The following is a 16,674-nucleotide window of genomic DNA, read 5'->3' as shown; positions in this document are numbered from 1 at the left end:
AATGGAAATCAGAATACACTGATTCCATCTTACTCCAATTAGAATGGCACTCACTAAAATTACAGACAATAATAAATGCTGGTGAGGATGTAGAGTAATAGTGACACACTGTAGGGACTGAAAATTCTACATTTCTTATTGGGTGATGTTTATTTAACTGAGTGTGTGTTTGAGGATTTTTATCAGAAAGGTAAATAAATAATGCTAAATTTGATAAATTAATAATGTTAATAATGCATCTTAGTACAGTGACTATCTTCTAGGTACCAGTATTGAAAAGTTGGAGGATAATGTTGGTGTCATCTTTCTTTCCATTCCCAGGATATTTTTGTTTTTAATTGATTCTTATACATTGAGGAGGGGGGAGGAAGAAAGGCACTGAGAGGAGAGAATGGTTGAGGATAGGAGACAGTTCTTAGAGTGTGTGGTACATGAAGTAACTGGAGGAAAGAAGAGAGCCTATGTGTTGACTGGTTCAGTTCCAAATGCTTCTGGGTTCCCACCACTTCCGCATAACTCCTATAAGAACCTTCATGTTCAAAGAATTGTTTTCTTATTGTAAGTTTAAATTTATTTTGACTGATACATAAAAATTATAACTACTTATAGGTACTATGTAATGTTTTAAGACAGGTATATGTTGCATGATTTTTTGTTCATTACTGGCACATTATAATTATGCATAATAGTGGGATTGGTTGTTACATATTTGTACATGTGTATAACAATCTGGTCAATTTTCAAAGAGCCATTTTTTAATATCTTACTTGTATGTCTTAAGTATTTGCCTGCCTGATTATAACTGGTTGACTTTATATAATTTTGTCTCCTAGGGTCAAGACATTGGAGCATGGCTGTGAGCAATGGAAACAGTGACTTTGTGGTTCTCAGCAATGGCAGCATCTCAACCAGTGCTACCAGCCCTAGTCCCCTCACCCTCCCCGATGGAGACCTTGCAGCCCCACAGCTCACACCCAAAGAAGCAGAAAGAGCAAAAGTGAGTCCAAATGGATGCCTGCACCTTAATGGCACAGTTAAATCATCCTTTCTGCCTGTAGACAACCAAAGAACGCCTCAGATGTTATCCCAGTGCTGCCATCCTTGCCCATACCATCACCCTTTGACCAGCCACAGCAGTCATCAGGAGTGCCATCCCCATCCCGAGGCTGGCCTTGCAGCACCCTCTGCTTTGGCCTTGTGTTGCATGCAGCCACATTCAGAGTATTCTGCATCACTATGTCCAAACCATTCACCTATATATCAGGCTACATGCTGTCTTCAGCCTTCGCCATCCTTCTGCCTACATCATCCGTGGCCTGACCATTTTCAGCATCAGCCTGTGCAGCAGCACATAGCCAACACCAGGTGAGTTGTTGTAAGTTTTGCTGTCCTTTAGCATTCAACTAATTTCACGTGTGTGACTACTTGTATTTATTACCCCCAAAGGAGGGGAGAAAAATGTGTCAGGAATAAAAATACTTCTTTGGTGGACTGTGTGAACACTACTAAGATGCAATATATATATATATATATATATATATATATATATATATATATATATATATATATATATATATATATATTATCCATTGACTTTCTAGTCCATTAACTCTCCCCCCTTTTTGTGGTCTACAAAATGATTAGAAATTTCTGCTAGACCTTAAGGTACTAAGGAGATATATTTGTGATGAGGCTACCAGAAGTCCTTTGTTTGCTACAAACAAAGGTCATCTCTTATGAAAAAGAATAAAACTAGTTGGTTCAGTATGCTTTTTTATGGCCATATCCACAATTTCTATTCATGTGGTTTGGGTGACTAATATATTAAGATTAGATTAAAGCAATGGTTGGTCTCATAGCAGATAAAAGCTGAAAATCTGTAGCATAGGGCTTAGGAAAAATATTTTTAAATATCTACAGATCTAGTGCATTGAAAAATATTAGAAAAAATACATTATTGCCAGTTATTATCTCTCCCTCAGCTCATAGGGTTTTGTTTTTTTAACATGATCTTCAGCAAATTTTTCATACTCTGTCACATTCGCTGCAGGTAAACAATGATAATGTATTTTATAAAATTATAAGTATTTTTTAGAGGCCAAGTCTTTCACATTTTAAGGTAGTAATTTTTTAGTTAAAATATTATTTTATTTTTTAAGTTAGGGTATAATTTACATATACATTTACAAAATGCATCTTCAGTATGTAGTTTGATCATTTTTGACAAATGTGTATACTGGTTTAATTCAAAACCTCAGTCTGACAGTAGCACAGTTCTCTCACCCTGGGAAGTTTCCTCTTGCCTTTTCTCAGTCATCCACACTCTCTGCACCGGAAGTCATCACTATTCTGAGTTCTAGTATCATTGATTTGTTTGGCCGGCACCTAGGACTTCATACAATTGCAAACATACAGTAAGTGTTCTTTTGTGTCTGGCAATTTTTGCTCATAAACTTTTTGAGGTTCATCTAATTGCTGTATGTATTCATTTTTATTTTTATTATTGGGTTGTAATCCACTTCACACATATAGCAAATTCCCTCTTAATTAGAGACAGATCCAGAAAGAGATTAGGTTATAAATTCTTTTCACCTTTATCAGGTTTTAACACCTGGTTTTACTCTCTTAGAGATAAGGAGTAAAAGATGAGAGAAAGGGGAAAGAGAAGGTGGGAGAGGGTGAAAGAGAAAGAGTCAATGATAAGAAATTCACCAAGTTCATCAAAGCCACATCCTAAAAGATTCATCCCAACAGCGTTGTGCTACTGTATGACCAGTTTTTTACTCACTCCATTTTTAATTAAACTGTAAATAGTTGATTCTAAAATTATATAATCATAAGTATTGATGTTTCTTAATCATAAATCATGATTGTAGAGTGAGATGAGATGAATAGTTCTGCATTTTGAAACTGAACCCTCCTTTTATAAGGTCTTAAAGTATTAAAACTATAGGCAATAATCAATTCTTTCAGTTTGCCAGGTTTTTTACTTAGCATTTCCTAATAATCTAAATTGAAACAACTGAGAGTATGTATACTGTAAGTAGAATGACATTGGAAAACAAAACTGGTAGGTGGGAGGCTGAGCCATTTTGCCTGTTTTTGGCAGTAGGGCTTCAGCAGTAATAGTGGACTTACTTAAGAGTGTGCATGACTACCAGCTTCATATACTTGTCCTTGTGGGATTTGTTTATAGATGTTAACTAGAGAGAAAGAATGAAGAAAAACTGCCTTCTGGAATAAAATTATGTTACTTAAAATGCAAATGAGAGCCAATGAAGAAGTTCTCTGGAAGTAAAAGGCTGTGACTAAATTACAGACTGTTCACATTTTAAAAGGAGAAATAAACTACTTACTTTTTTACAAATTAAAAAAAAATAGAGCTGGGCATATAGCTATATAGCTTGAAGGTAGAATATCCTTCCATTCAATCCCTAGCATCACCGAGAGAGAGAGAGAGAGAGAGAGAGAGAGAGAGAGAGAGAGAGAGAGAGAGAGAGAGAAGAGTCTAGTATTTAATTTGAATGAAAAAATACTGCTGTATTTGTCCAGCAAGAAAAATTTGTAAAAGTGGTATAAGATGTAGGATATTTTTATATTTGAATTTTTTTCTGAATTTAGGCCTTTTGATTATTTGTTATAAAAACATAGGTTTTTGAAGTTACCTGAAAAAGAGTATGTTCAGTTGTATATTTCACATACTCTGTGATTCAAACATTACTTCCCTAGTTTCTGCATGTATTTATATATTCAGTGGTACTTAACTGAATACTCCTATGTGCTAGGCACTGAGAATATAATTTGAAACATGTTGAGAATTTTGAGAATTTTTTTTTTTTTTTGCCTTCATCAAACTATGAGCTGGTAGGAAAGGAGACAGTAAATCAAACAGACAGCTATTCTGATAAATACCACCAAAAAAGAACACACAGTGCTGAAGATGAATGGAAGTCACAAACGAAGAGAGAATGAAGTGATTGTCTTGCAGATAATGGGAATAGTTTATGCAAAGATTTATAAGGTAGTGTGAGCCTAGGTCCAGCAGAGTTCAGTGTGGCTAGACCATGGAGGAAAAAGAATAGTAGTGAGGAATTACTGGGACTGAGTCCAAAAAGGCATTGGAAACTACATTAAATAATTTTTAGGTTTTATCCTGAGACCAGTAAGGACCTGTTATAGGTGTGTGTGTGTGTGTGTGTGTGTGTGTGTGTGTGTATGATGTGTTTTTTTTAATAGTTGTAAATATACATTACATAAAATTTACCATTTTAACCATTTTTAAATGTATATTTCAGTGGCATTAAGTGCACTCATATTGCTATGCATCCATCACCAGAATCCATGGCCAGAACTTTTATCATCTTCTCAAACTGAAACTCTGCACCCATTAAACCCTCAGCCCCTGGCAGCCACCATTCTGCTTCTCCCTCCACGAATTTGAAAGTTCCAAGTATCGCATATAAGTGAAGTCATATAGTGTATGTCCTTTGGTGACTGTCTTATTTTTCTTAGCATAATATCTCCATAGACATGTTGTTCCATGATTAAGAATTTCTTCCTCTTTAAAGCTGAATAATGTCTTTGTATGTATATGCCGCATTTTGTTTATCCAGTCCACCCCCATGTTTTGTCTACTATGATGAATATGGGTGTACAAATCTCTGTATGAACCTCAGCTTCCAGTTCTTTTGGGTATATGTATAGATCAGAGATGGAATTCCTGGATCATATAGTAATTCTGTGTTTAACTTGTTGAGGAACTGCCATACTGTTTTCCACAGCAACAGCAACATTTCATATTCCCCCAGCAGTGCATAAAGCTCTAGTTTTTCTACATCCTCACCCACACTTGTTACATGCTTTACTTGAAAAGAGCCATCCTGATGGGTGTGGCACTACAGACAAAATGAGCATGGTAAGATTTGCATTTTAGAAAGATCTTACCTCGGTGTAGTGGCACAGACCTGTAATCCCAGTACTTGGGAGGCTGAAACAAGAGGATTTCAGGTTCAAGGATAGCCTCAGCAACTTAGGGAGACTCTCAGCAACCTAGTGAGACCCTTTTTGAAAATAAAAAATTAAGCGGGGTGTGGTGGCGCACGCTTGTAATTCCCGCGCTTGGGAGGCTGAGACAGGAGAAAGAATTAGTTTTCTGGCCTAAGCTTCTGGTGGGGGGAGTGGTAATGCCATACCCTAAAATGGGGACAACAGGAAAGGATCCTAAGTGAACAGTGCAGAGGCATTGGGGAGGATGGGATTTGATGATAAATGGTATTAAATAGGATAAACTGTTATAACAGTAACAGTGAATGAGTCATGTCCCTTGAACTTCCTTGAAAAAATGAGGACATTGGGTAATGCATGACAGTTTCAGGGTGATCTCTCAATGAACAGTGAGGCATTTAGACTTGGCCAGCAGGTATTTATTTAATCTGTTTTGTGGACAAAAGCCTGAACCAGGTGCTGGCATTCTTTGTGCAACCCATAAGATAGCCAGAGTGTGGATATTGACAAAGCTGCTAGAAGGACTCACCCACATTGCTCTCTCCTCTCTTCTAGCAGCTTTGTCAAGGAAGTTCAAGGGAAGAAATTCTGAAAATGAGACTGTCATGTGATGCTTTCTGTCTTTTATGCTACCCAACACTTAAGAACTCATTGAAACAAAGGCTCTAGAAACTAATCTCTATTAGGCACTTTAACTCTCTAAATCTTTTTATTTTCTTTATTATGGTTTGCTTCATGTTGCCTTTTTAAGTCAATAGCATCAAGTACTTAATGAAGTATTGCTCAGTTACTATTTCAGGTGCATTCGTGACCTCGTGTTATTTTAAAGGTTGATCTTACAGTAAAATGCAGAGATGGAGGATCCTGAATGGTTTCAGTTGTTATTGCTACTATTTTTACCTATTCCCAGTAGGCTCACTTGTTTGTTATTTTATTTTATTTTTAACGATTTTATTTATTTATAAGGCACTTAAACCATGGATAATGTTTTAAAGAGTCAGACAAATCGAAATGTAATTTTAACCTAGCCCATTTGCTCCCTACTTTAATATGTTTATATTTCTCTTTCTCCCCCAGTAACACAGTAAGTTCTATTTGTTCCTTGTTGATTCTTTAAGCTCTAATATTTCTAAAAGTTTTATTACTTTCAATCACTATGTGATTTTTTGCTTTATAACATTATCTTTTTAGTCAGGCGTGGTGGCGCACGCTTGTAATCCCCGCGCTTGGGAGGCGGAGACAGGAGGATTGTGCTGGTTCAGAGCCAGCCTTGCTGGCTTAAGAGACCCTGTTTCCAAATAAAAATATAAAATTGGTCTGGGAGTGTAGCCCAGAGGTAGAAGGGCTTCCAGGAACCCCAGTACTTAAAATATATATATATTTTATTTTTTTCCTGCTGGATAAAATTAAGATCATTATAAGATCACATTTATTTTAATACATCACCAACTCTAAAAGAGCATATGTAAATTTTGTTTTAAAGCCTAAAATTTTTTATTTTTACATTTCCATCCTTATATTCACTGCTCAGCCATTAAAGAACATTACTAATTGAGAACAGGAAGTAATTCAAAATGGCAGTCTTTTTCTACCATGAGACTATAGTAGAGAGAGGTACTAAATACAAAGAGATGCTAAATCTAGTTGCCCATCAGAATCATCTGGGGCGTCAAGTAACAAAATAATTAAAATAAGAAGAAGAAATTTATTTTGCAGTAGAAGCAATATGGAATTCTATGAGGTGGAAGAGGATAATGTAGGGTAATGAGGTTTAGGACATTCAGTCTGAAAAGGATGAAATGTTTGTGATCCTTGAAGGATGAGTAGAAAGTAGTAAAGGGACTAGAGGGGAAATTTTAAGGAGAGATCTTGCACACACACAAAAAAAATTTTAGGAAGGAATAAAGAAAACAGAATTGTTGAGGTGGAAGGTCATTTGAGATGGTCATGAAACAGAAAAGGCATATTCTAATTCTACATCCTGAACATGGTCCAGCTGTCTGTCTAAAAGGCTACATGACAGTGATCTGCCTGCTATTCTCTAGAGAGTTGGAAAAAACCTCTCAGGAGCCAGTCACATTCCATGTCTGCTGATTGAAGCAAGTTTTGAATTGCTTCAAAAAATCTTCATTTGAGATCATCTTGCTATATTAAAGTGAGAGGATAATAATATTATTACACAATTTACAAGGAGTTCTACATCCAAAAATAGCATACAAGATTTTTAATCTAAACTGTACTTACTTTTAAATTTAGTGTTGCAAAGAAATGTTCTTGATTGTAACCGAGGACTCCATAAGTGGTACTTGGCAGTGCCACAGACTCATTATCATAATAGGAAACCTGTAGTATTTTGGGGTACCTGCCAAATGCATTTTTATTTCTCTTAAGTGATCTCATAGATAGCTGGTCACTTTAAATATTTCTTGTGGCATACTGGAAAAATTAAACCTATACAGAGTTAGGAATGCTGAGCATAGATGAAACCATGGAACCCTTTTATGAGCTTAACCCCTTAAAGTTAACTGAACATTGTCTCTGCCTTCCCGTACATTGAACTGCATAACTAGTAACTATATTTATTTTCTTTTAAATTTCTTTATTTTTTACTCTTTTCAGAGAAGTGTTTTTTTTATCCCCCTTAGAATAGTAATTTATTTTCCATGAAAGGACATCTTTTTCTTAAAAAGTAACAAGTGAGAATTCACTTGTTATGTTAGAAGAAACAGAATCCACTACTTGAACTCTTGGTTTTTTGTGTGTGTAAATTATACCTTTCAGAGGTAAAATTTTAGCTCTGAGCATCATTTCCCAGCATCTAACTTCCTGCACCTGGTCTATAATGACCTGCCCTTTCCTTATCCCCAGTGATAGCATTGTTTTGTTTAGTCAGGATATTTGAATGAAGAATCACTCTGAACACATTTCATCAGCATGTGTCATGAATATGGGCATTGACATAGATCCCAGATTCTCTGCTTTTCCCACATAGTCCAGAGTCAACCCAGATGCTTAAGATGTTGGAGAAATGCAAGATGATTTATTCACTATTTAACACATACTGTTACGTGCTGGAGACAGAGAAGAAAACTGCATGCCTCATCCACAGCTTCAAAGATGAAGAGTTGAAGTGGTCAGGGTAAAACACAGGTTTGTTTCAGCATGAGCTCACCACAGGTCAATTGTCATCTTTGATCAATACAAATTTACTGAATCACTGATGTATTCTTTGGAGCACAGAAGTTAAATCCCAGTGCTTTTGCAGAGGGACAGGCCAGGTTTTATATTACAAATATAAATTGTATAGACTGTACAATTGTACAAATGCATATCCTCTTCTTTCCTCATCTTGCCATTAAAAGATTACTAATAGTGAAATAATCATTTGTCTTTATTTCTTGATATAAATAAATTATTACTACTTAAGGATTGTTGGGCAGATATCTTCTGTAAGAAAGATCAAACTGCATTTCTCTAGACCTTTGCTGTTCAGTAGCATTCAATAAAATTAAAACTTCAATTCTTGCCAGGTGTTGTGTACACACCTATAATTTCAGTTCTTGGGAGGCTGAAACAGGAGGATTGCAGATTCAAGGACAGCCTCAGCAAGGTAGTGAGCCTTTTAGCAATGTAGTGAGACCCTGTTTCAAAATAAAAAAATATAAAGGGTTGGGGGGTTATCTCAGAAATAGAATACCCCTGAGTTTAATCTTCAATACACACACACAATAACACACACACACACACACACACACATTCATTCACACTAGCCATATTTCATATACTCAATATGTGACTAGTGGCTGCCATATTGAACAGCACACATATAGCACCTTCCTATCATTGTAAAAAGATGTATTGGACAAGGCTACCTTTCTTGATTCTATAAAGCAACTGAGATCCCTTTCAGCCTTCTTGGGATCAAGTGGAATTCATATAATGCAGACTAACAGCAAGATTTGACATTGAATGCCCTTTGTGTCAACATAATTTCAGTTAATTGGGTCTTGATTGCTTTGATTTTATTAAGTATACAACAAATAACAAAAAGTAAAAATCTCTGTTCTTCCAAAATTTGAAGGACTAAAATCCTGTGATAGCAAACATGTATCATGTAGGCCGTATCTTTCAAAATCTTCTAGAGGCCACAGTTACATCCCACAAAAACCACCAGACAACATTACATAGATCTCTCAGCAGTCAAAAGTACTGGCTTATTCTTCTTCTAATTGCATGGGCTTTGGGTAAGTAGAGCAAATTAAGTTACAGTTTTTCTTACGGGTAGATAAATACAGGTAGCCTCTAAAAGCAGTCAGTGGTACTACATTGCAACTCTCCTTTTTCTTTCTCCATCCCTCCTCCTTTCCTCGCTGCACAGTATGATCTAGTAGGAGCCTGGACCTTGGAAGATAAGCTGTGTTTGAATCCTGGCTCTGCCAGGTATTAGCTTTTTGACTGTAGGTAAATATTTAATCTCTCTCAGCCTTAGTTTCCATCTCTATAAAAATGGGAGTAGTAGTGATCTTGCACTTAGCACGATACCTTGTACCATGTATTCATCTCACTTTTCTTTTCTACTTTAGTTTCTTTTATTTTGTTCTTCTAATTTGTTATTGCTGTTTCCTACCTGTGCTTAACCCTGTTGGAATTGTTTCAGAAACAAAGCTGTTACCGAGACTTAACTTAAATAAATATATGGGGCTTCCCTTTTCATTCTTATAAAATGACACACTTCATTCACCCTATCAACATAGAGGAGAACCAATGTAAAAGAGGGTCACTAATTTGCCTTGTGGAAGAGGAAAAAGGGTGTTCAGAAGGCTCTCCAGCCCCAAAGACTCAGAGACAGTATACTTTATATCAGTGGCATAACCTGATTATGATCATTCTGTTTTTATTTTAGAAGTCTGGTAAGACTTAATCTTGGTTTTACTGAAAGCAAGGTTTATTTTTACATTTCTTAAAGTAGTCAAATTAACTTTTTAAAAAGCAATAATGTTTGTAAAATTTTAAATGTTCCAAATATGCTTGCCAAAGTCAGTTTGGCAGTGAGATTGAGTGAAGGCCTATTTTATTAGGAGGACTTTTTTTTAGAGAGTTCTTTATGTTTTAAGTGAGATTTTAGAGTGTTCTGCCTCATGTAATGCACTGCATAGTCTAATACCTTTCAGATTATGAGCCTTGGTCATCTTTTACCTTAAGAATAAATGTCAAGAAACAATGCCTTTTTATTTCCTAAAATTAATTAATAGAACATTTTGGAATGATGCAAATATTTTAATTACCCCATTTCATATTACTAATGGTTGTTTAGTACTGGAGAGTGAATGGGAAAAAAGAAATAAATGGTTTAAACGTTTTTTTCTTTTTGTTTAAAAAATAGTTTTGAAAGGTTGTAACATATTTGGTGAATAGTGAGAATTAATAAAAAAAAAGACATTACAGATCAGTTACATTTCTAATTCCAGGAAAAAGGCAATTTTTATCTATTGCAACTTCTTTCCAAACTTAAGTGGATTGTTAGGTGTAATTTAAAAGAATTTCTAGAACTTAACATTTAGAGGACAATTTTGATTATTGTATTATTTTGTGCTTTTTTCAGCAAAATTATACCAAATTATGCCCCTTTATAAAAATTACAAACCAGGTATTGAACTGATTGTGTGATATTTTGAAATTTCAAACATAGCCTAGCACCTGAGGCATATTTGTACCTCAATAAATATTTGTTGAATGAATGAGTGATTACAAAAAAGTATTTCTCAAGACATCTTTTTAATGAAAAAATTTACAAAACCTTTAAACATATATGAAGTTATATCACTCACTGTGATAAACCAGCTTACAGTCTAGTAGTAGCATGTGTGGGCAAAAAAAAAAAAGAGTAAGTGTTTGAAAGGTTGTATGAGCCCCAAAAAGGGCGATGGAGTTATGGGAAGCCCTAGAGAAAGCATCATGGGAGAAGAGGTGGTTTTTCAACAATGGACAAGAGTCCAACTGGATGAAAGCTGGGAGCAAGAGACCTGGAGGAGCCCTGGGTGTGCCGGGTTCAAAGGAACAGCCTCCTTTGTCTAGAGAATGAGGCGCTGGCTGCCACAGCCTCATCTCATTCAGCCTCTAAAGAATAGTCGCCACAGTTAGTCTAAAGCATTTGCTCCCCTGAAGTGGATTCTGAATGCTATGCAGTAGTCATCATAAAGCGTTGTCTACTTCTTTATTTACAGTAATTGTGTTCTAATACCTTTGACTCATAGATGTTGCCCTGAATTTGCTAAACCATTTTTTCCTTGTACTGTTGTATATCCCAGGACCTAGCAAAGTACCTGGCATTTGGAAGACCCTCAGAAATTAGGTGTTGAATGAACTGAATAGATTATTGAGTATCAATCAAGTTCTTATTTTATGGCATTGATTTGAGATCTTGATTTTATGGCATGATAATTTGATAATAAAAAACCAGGCACAGTTGGTTTCATGCTAATAATGACATATTCCCCAAACAATGAGAGAAGCTATAAAAAGCTTTTTTGTTGTTGATCATTATTGTTGTTTGAGTCTATCTTGGGGATACCTCCTCCTGTTCTTAAAATGTCCTTACCCCAAGTGCATTGACTTTTTAGAAATTGTAGCCTTATTGGTGAAGAGAAAAATAAAAGTAGATGTGCAGTCTACTTCTTCTAGATTCTTCTGTGTTTGATTTCTGGATCCAGTTTGAGGGGATAAATGGAGAAGGGCTAGGAGACTATGTACCCCCAGGGAGAGCCAGCCTGGTAATAACCTTTCTGTTTGCTCAACTCTGGCCACCTGTAGGATATTTGCAAATCTGATGTAAGTGACTTTATAAGATGTCTATAAATTATGAAACTGGGGATTAACCCTAAATTCCTCAATAAAGCATGGGCTTTTCTTTGCTTTAAGTATTCTTTTGAATTTAGAAAGAATAAATTGAGAGAATCCAAAACTAAATATGATGCTTTTTTCTATGTGAATTTGCAGTTAGTTGGTTTAGTTAAAACATTTCCTTTCCATTTGAATGATACAGAGCTTTGATAGTCACCAAGTAGTCTGAGATTCAAGCATGGTGTTTGCTATAGAAATGTAAGCAATTTACTCTCTCTAAGCACCATTTTGTTGTGTCTAGTAAGAAGCAGGGATGGACAGTTAGCACATTCATTCCTTTAGACTCTATTTATGTGTCTGTGGTCACTTGGGCCTGCCCACTGCCCCCTTCTTAAAACACTGCCTTCATTATGTAATTCTGTTCAGAAATCTTCCACAGTTCCCCCCAAGCTCTTGACCTGGCATTGAAAGTTTTCCTTTTAGAGATGGAGTGTGTTTTGAAGCAGAAAGAAAGGTAATTCAGGAAAGAAGAGTCTTCTAGCCCTGGATAGGAACAAGATGACAGATGTCAGTGAATAGATTACTCTTAACAGACTTTTTTTTCACTTGCAATTTAGAAATTTAAACAGAAAAATGACTCTCTCTTAATGTATATATATGTAGATAAGAGACTATATAATTGGTAGTTCTTTCATCACAGACAATAATAAATATTTTGATCTTTGGTTTTGGAGTATTAGTTTGGAACTTTATTTTTGAGCTGTCAGCCATAATCTATTCTATAGACTTCCACAAACTAAAACTGTACATAATTATAAAACAATCCCTAGGAAAGATTTATTTAAAAGTATTGTTTGATTATTAAAAGTTCTCCCTCTAATGCAGAGTTAAACTCTCCATTAAGCTCCAAATCATACTGATTTTCTTTTTTACCTCCTTACCCCTGAACCTCCTCCTCCTTCACGTTTTCAGTGAGAAACTTTGGTGTCTGGTGAGTGTTTTGGCTTGTGGACTGTAGAATTCATTCCAGCATTTCATGCTCTTAAGTTAGTTAAGTTTAATAAGGGTTTTCTGGATTTCTTATGAGTTTTTCTTGGATCTCTCATTAATGATTATTATTCTCATCTTATTAAGAAAACTATATTATACTCTCATTAAGCATGTTTTGTACAGGGCTCACAGCAGCAGTCTGGCATGGAAAGGCTTGAGTTTCAGGGTAAGTACTTTATAATTTAGTGTAACTTTAAAATATAACACATGGGGCTGTTTGCTTTATAACCTCCAACTAAACCATGCAAATTTAATTCATGGGCTGAGGAAGACTGTTTTCTTTTAACCAAAGCTCCTTTCAACCCTTCAAAAATATTTTTAATTAACCAATTGCCCTTTTTAGAATTCTAATTGCTTTAAGCTATAAGAAGGGCATTCTTAGATTCCTCTTTTGGGGTGTGCATTGTACCACCAAATGGTAGTTTAATCTTTTCATAATGCCCTTCCTCTGTCCTCGCTCCCAATAAGTGGTAGAGACAAAATGTGTTTGAAAGTGAATTTCCCATGCCCCACATCTTTCACCTGTCAGTGAAAAGCAGAATAGCCACCTTTTAACTAGTGGGCTGCTAGGCCTTGACACTCATCTGGAGAGTAATTAATAGTGTAGGAGGAAATGACACCCCAAGACTGCCATTCCTGCCATGCCCATCCTGTTTTATATAACACAATTGTTTCTAGTTGGCTTAAATAGTAAACAGCATCGCTTCTTGCTTTCTACTTAGGACCTTGTTATTTGGTAAAAGTTTCTTTTTCATCTAAATTGGAACTGAAGCTGTTACATGAATGAATGTAAAATTGCTTCTGTCCCTTGGAGTGGTTTTGAGTCTGTGTGGGGCAAGAAGAGGTCATGTACAGTTGTGCACAAAACATTTTTCTATTGGAACATCAGGTAGAAATTTCTTCCTGGGCTGCCAGGCTTGGGTGCTAATTGAGATAACTGTTAAGCACGTCTGACGAATGTGCACTTTTGCTCTGTGGCATTTCCATCACACAGACATCCTTCAGTTTTTGGTATTTGTCTTTTTCAGAAAGTTTTGATTGAGTTGGCATGGGGACTGTGTGTACACTGCAGTCCTGTCATTGTTTGCTGCAGCCTTTTAGCATATCTTTTCAGCATCGTTCTTATTGTCTTTAGGGGAAATCTTACAAATTGTTTAACTTAAATTGTAGATGATTTTTCCCACTTAATTAGTAGCCATTGAATGCTTAAGTGGGTGTCAAAGTAGGCAGAGATAAGAAACAGCAAAGTAAATTCAACAATAGGACTGCCAATAATTCAAAAACACTTCAGCAATTACTAACATTTGAAACACATGCTTTATTTTGTTTTAGACTGACATATCTTATCAGTTACAAAGAGAATATAGACTTGTTTAAAGTGTAGACATTGGCTACTAAAGTTAGGTATGGTCATAATTCATGGGTCTAGCTACGTCTTAAGAGGTAAATTCAACCAAGTTTTAAATATGATTTTAGTATCATGTAGTGTAGAAGTTATTTTACTTTCCTTAATTAAAGTAACTAACCTAACTTCTGTTTACAAGTCATGATTTAAAAGAAAAGCAATAATTACTTATTATTATTAAGTCTAAAATTTTAATCGTATTACAGAATACACTTCAGTAGAACATTTTAAGTGTCTAAGTGTCCCATCAGGGCTTCAAAATGGGAAGAGATGGGCATTTTGAAATGACATATCTCCTACTTACTTTTTTGTTTGTTTATCTTTTGTGGTACTGGGGATAGACCAGGGACATTCTCCCTCTGAGCTACTCACCCAGTCCCCATTTTTTAATTGGAAACAAGGTCTTACTAAGTTGCTGAAGCTGATTTTAAACCTGTGTTCTGCCTATCTCAGACTCCCAAGTACTGCAATTACAGACATGTGCCACCACACCTGGCTATATATCTCTTCTTACTTCCAGACAATATTTTTTGCATAAAAAAGCTATAAATGGCTTTGATGTTCATGATGAGCTTGTATCTGGTTATATAAGTAGTTAAGAATATTTAGGTTTACACCAGCATTGCAATTGAGGTTATATAACATTCAAATTATTTCATGTTTTACAATCACATGACTATTTCTTTATGTAACTTGAGATTTTTTTATAAAAAATGACCTAAGAATTTTAATAATAAATTTTATTGTTACTAAAAATGTTCCATAAATATGTATAATAGTCTCTGACTTAAAAGATCTTTTAAAAATTATGATATGGAACTTTGTCAGACACCATACTTGTATTCTTGGTAAAGAAAACAGACGCTAATAGCAAAAAATTACAATTAAAATTTATAATGACAGTATTACTTATTCTAATGAACCCTTGCTACAGGCCAGGCATTGTGCTATATTTTACATAGTTTACATGGGAAACCAGAAATTAAACTTTCTGGTTTCATTTTTTAAACATCCCAAGGAATACAGTGCTATTGTTATCTCCATTTTTAGAAGAAGAAGTAGTGTTTAGAGTATGAACTAATGTAGAAGTGTTTCTCTTAATCATGTCTATATGTTGCTCAAATGTTAGAGAATTATTTTTGCTATACTTTTTTAGTTTTAAGAGATGTTAAATAATATTGAATGCTTACTATATGGTAGGCATTATGCAAGTTTGTTCTTAAAATCATCGAACTGAAGTCATCCTAATCATATTGTACAGATAATCATGAGAACACAGATGACATATCTTTGGCTGCTGTAGTAATTTTTGATTATGGAGACAGTGTATTCACAGTACCACCTTACACAATGAGGAAAAATCCTACCTGATTTCTGTAACCTAATTGTATCATTTCCCTCTCATGCTTAAACATTCCCTGATGTGGAGTGCATGGAGGATTTTTAAAAGTGCTTGTAGTAATAACTAGATTTTCCACATTTAAAATGAAGTTTTGTTGCTCATCAGAGGCCTTTTATAAGAAATTTGAGAGCTATATCTTATATGTTTGAACATATGTTTCTAAAACTACAATAGACCAATTAAGTCTTCCTAAATTACCCTTTTAAAACATCACTGGGATTTCATTTTTATGTATTTTTCTAAACTTAAGCTAAACTGAATTTTAACTGTTTGAGGTTCTACTTAAATTTTTATCTTTAGCTTTCTTGAAAAGGTGATGCTTCAGGCAAACTAATCTGTGGTGCTAGAATCCTGAATGTTGATTGCTTCTGAAGAGCAAGATACAATTGGTTAGGAAGACGCTCAAGGAATCTTTTGGAGTGCTGGGAAATGTATATCTTGATCTGAGCAGTACTTACTTGGACGGATGTATACATCTGTAAAATCCCATTGTATCACACACTTCAACTTTGTGCCTTTAACTGAAGAGTTGAGTAGTTTAAAAGAAGGACAAAAAGGATTTAAGAGCCTCACCCTACCCCAGCATAAAACTTCCTTTTTGGCCATTCCATATATATTTGAAAAGCAAGGACAATACTACATTAATTTTTATACTTCTGGTGGGAAAGGATAGGGGACAGTAGAGGGAGAGGGGGATAACACCCCTTCACGATCTGCATACTCACCTCTTAGTAGTGTCATCATAAACCCAGCCACTCTTCAATTGCCACCTCCACGTGTGTGTGTGTGTGTGTGTGTGTGTGTGTGTGTGTGTGTTTCCCCTGAGTGATGTGACATGACCATATTCATGCATGTGCCTTGCCTTGCTTGCTTTCCCACTTACATCTGTTAGTCTCTCATCTTTCTATTTTGGCACTTGAGACCAAAAAGTGTATCTTTTACTTTTTCAGGGAAAGTAGTTACGTATATCTTT

At 35.4% G+C, this 16,674-nt stretch overlaps 1 protein-coding gene across 3 annotated transcripts in view; it reads left to right on the top strand.

The window, feature by feature from the left end:
- Positions 1-16,674, top strand: part of DISP1 (dispatched RND transporter family member 1) — a gene marked incomplete at its 3' end in the record, with an annotated part of 72,876 nt that overhangs the window by 11,246 nt on the left and 44,956 nt on the right. For 2 of the 3 annotated variants that reach the window (XM_080699521.1, XM_080699522.1), the window contains exon 2: positions 834-1,365. In XM_080699521.1, the coding sequence (XP_080555647.1) occupies positions 851-1,365 (515 nt within the window). In that variant the 5' untranslated portion in view covers positions 834-850. Of the gene's footprint in view, positions 1-820; positions 1,366-16,674 lie in introns of all 3 variants that reach the window. The other variant, XM_080699520.1, reaches the window with a different exon arrangement.

This window comes from Muscardinus avellanarius (assembly GCF_963383645.1).
Source record: "Muscardinus avellanarius genome assembly, chromosome: 7".
Classification (NCBI taxonomy): Eukaryota; Metazoa; Chordata; class Mammalia; order Rodentia; family Gliridae; genus Muscardinus; species Muscardinus avellanarius.
The sequence above is the reverse complement of the archived record's forward strand: the minus strand, read 5'-3'. Positions and strand labels throughout refer to the sequence as shown.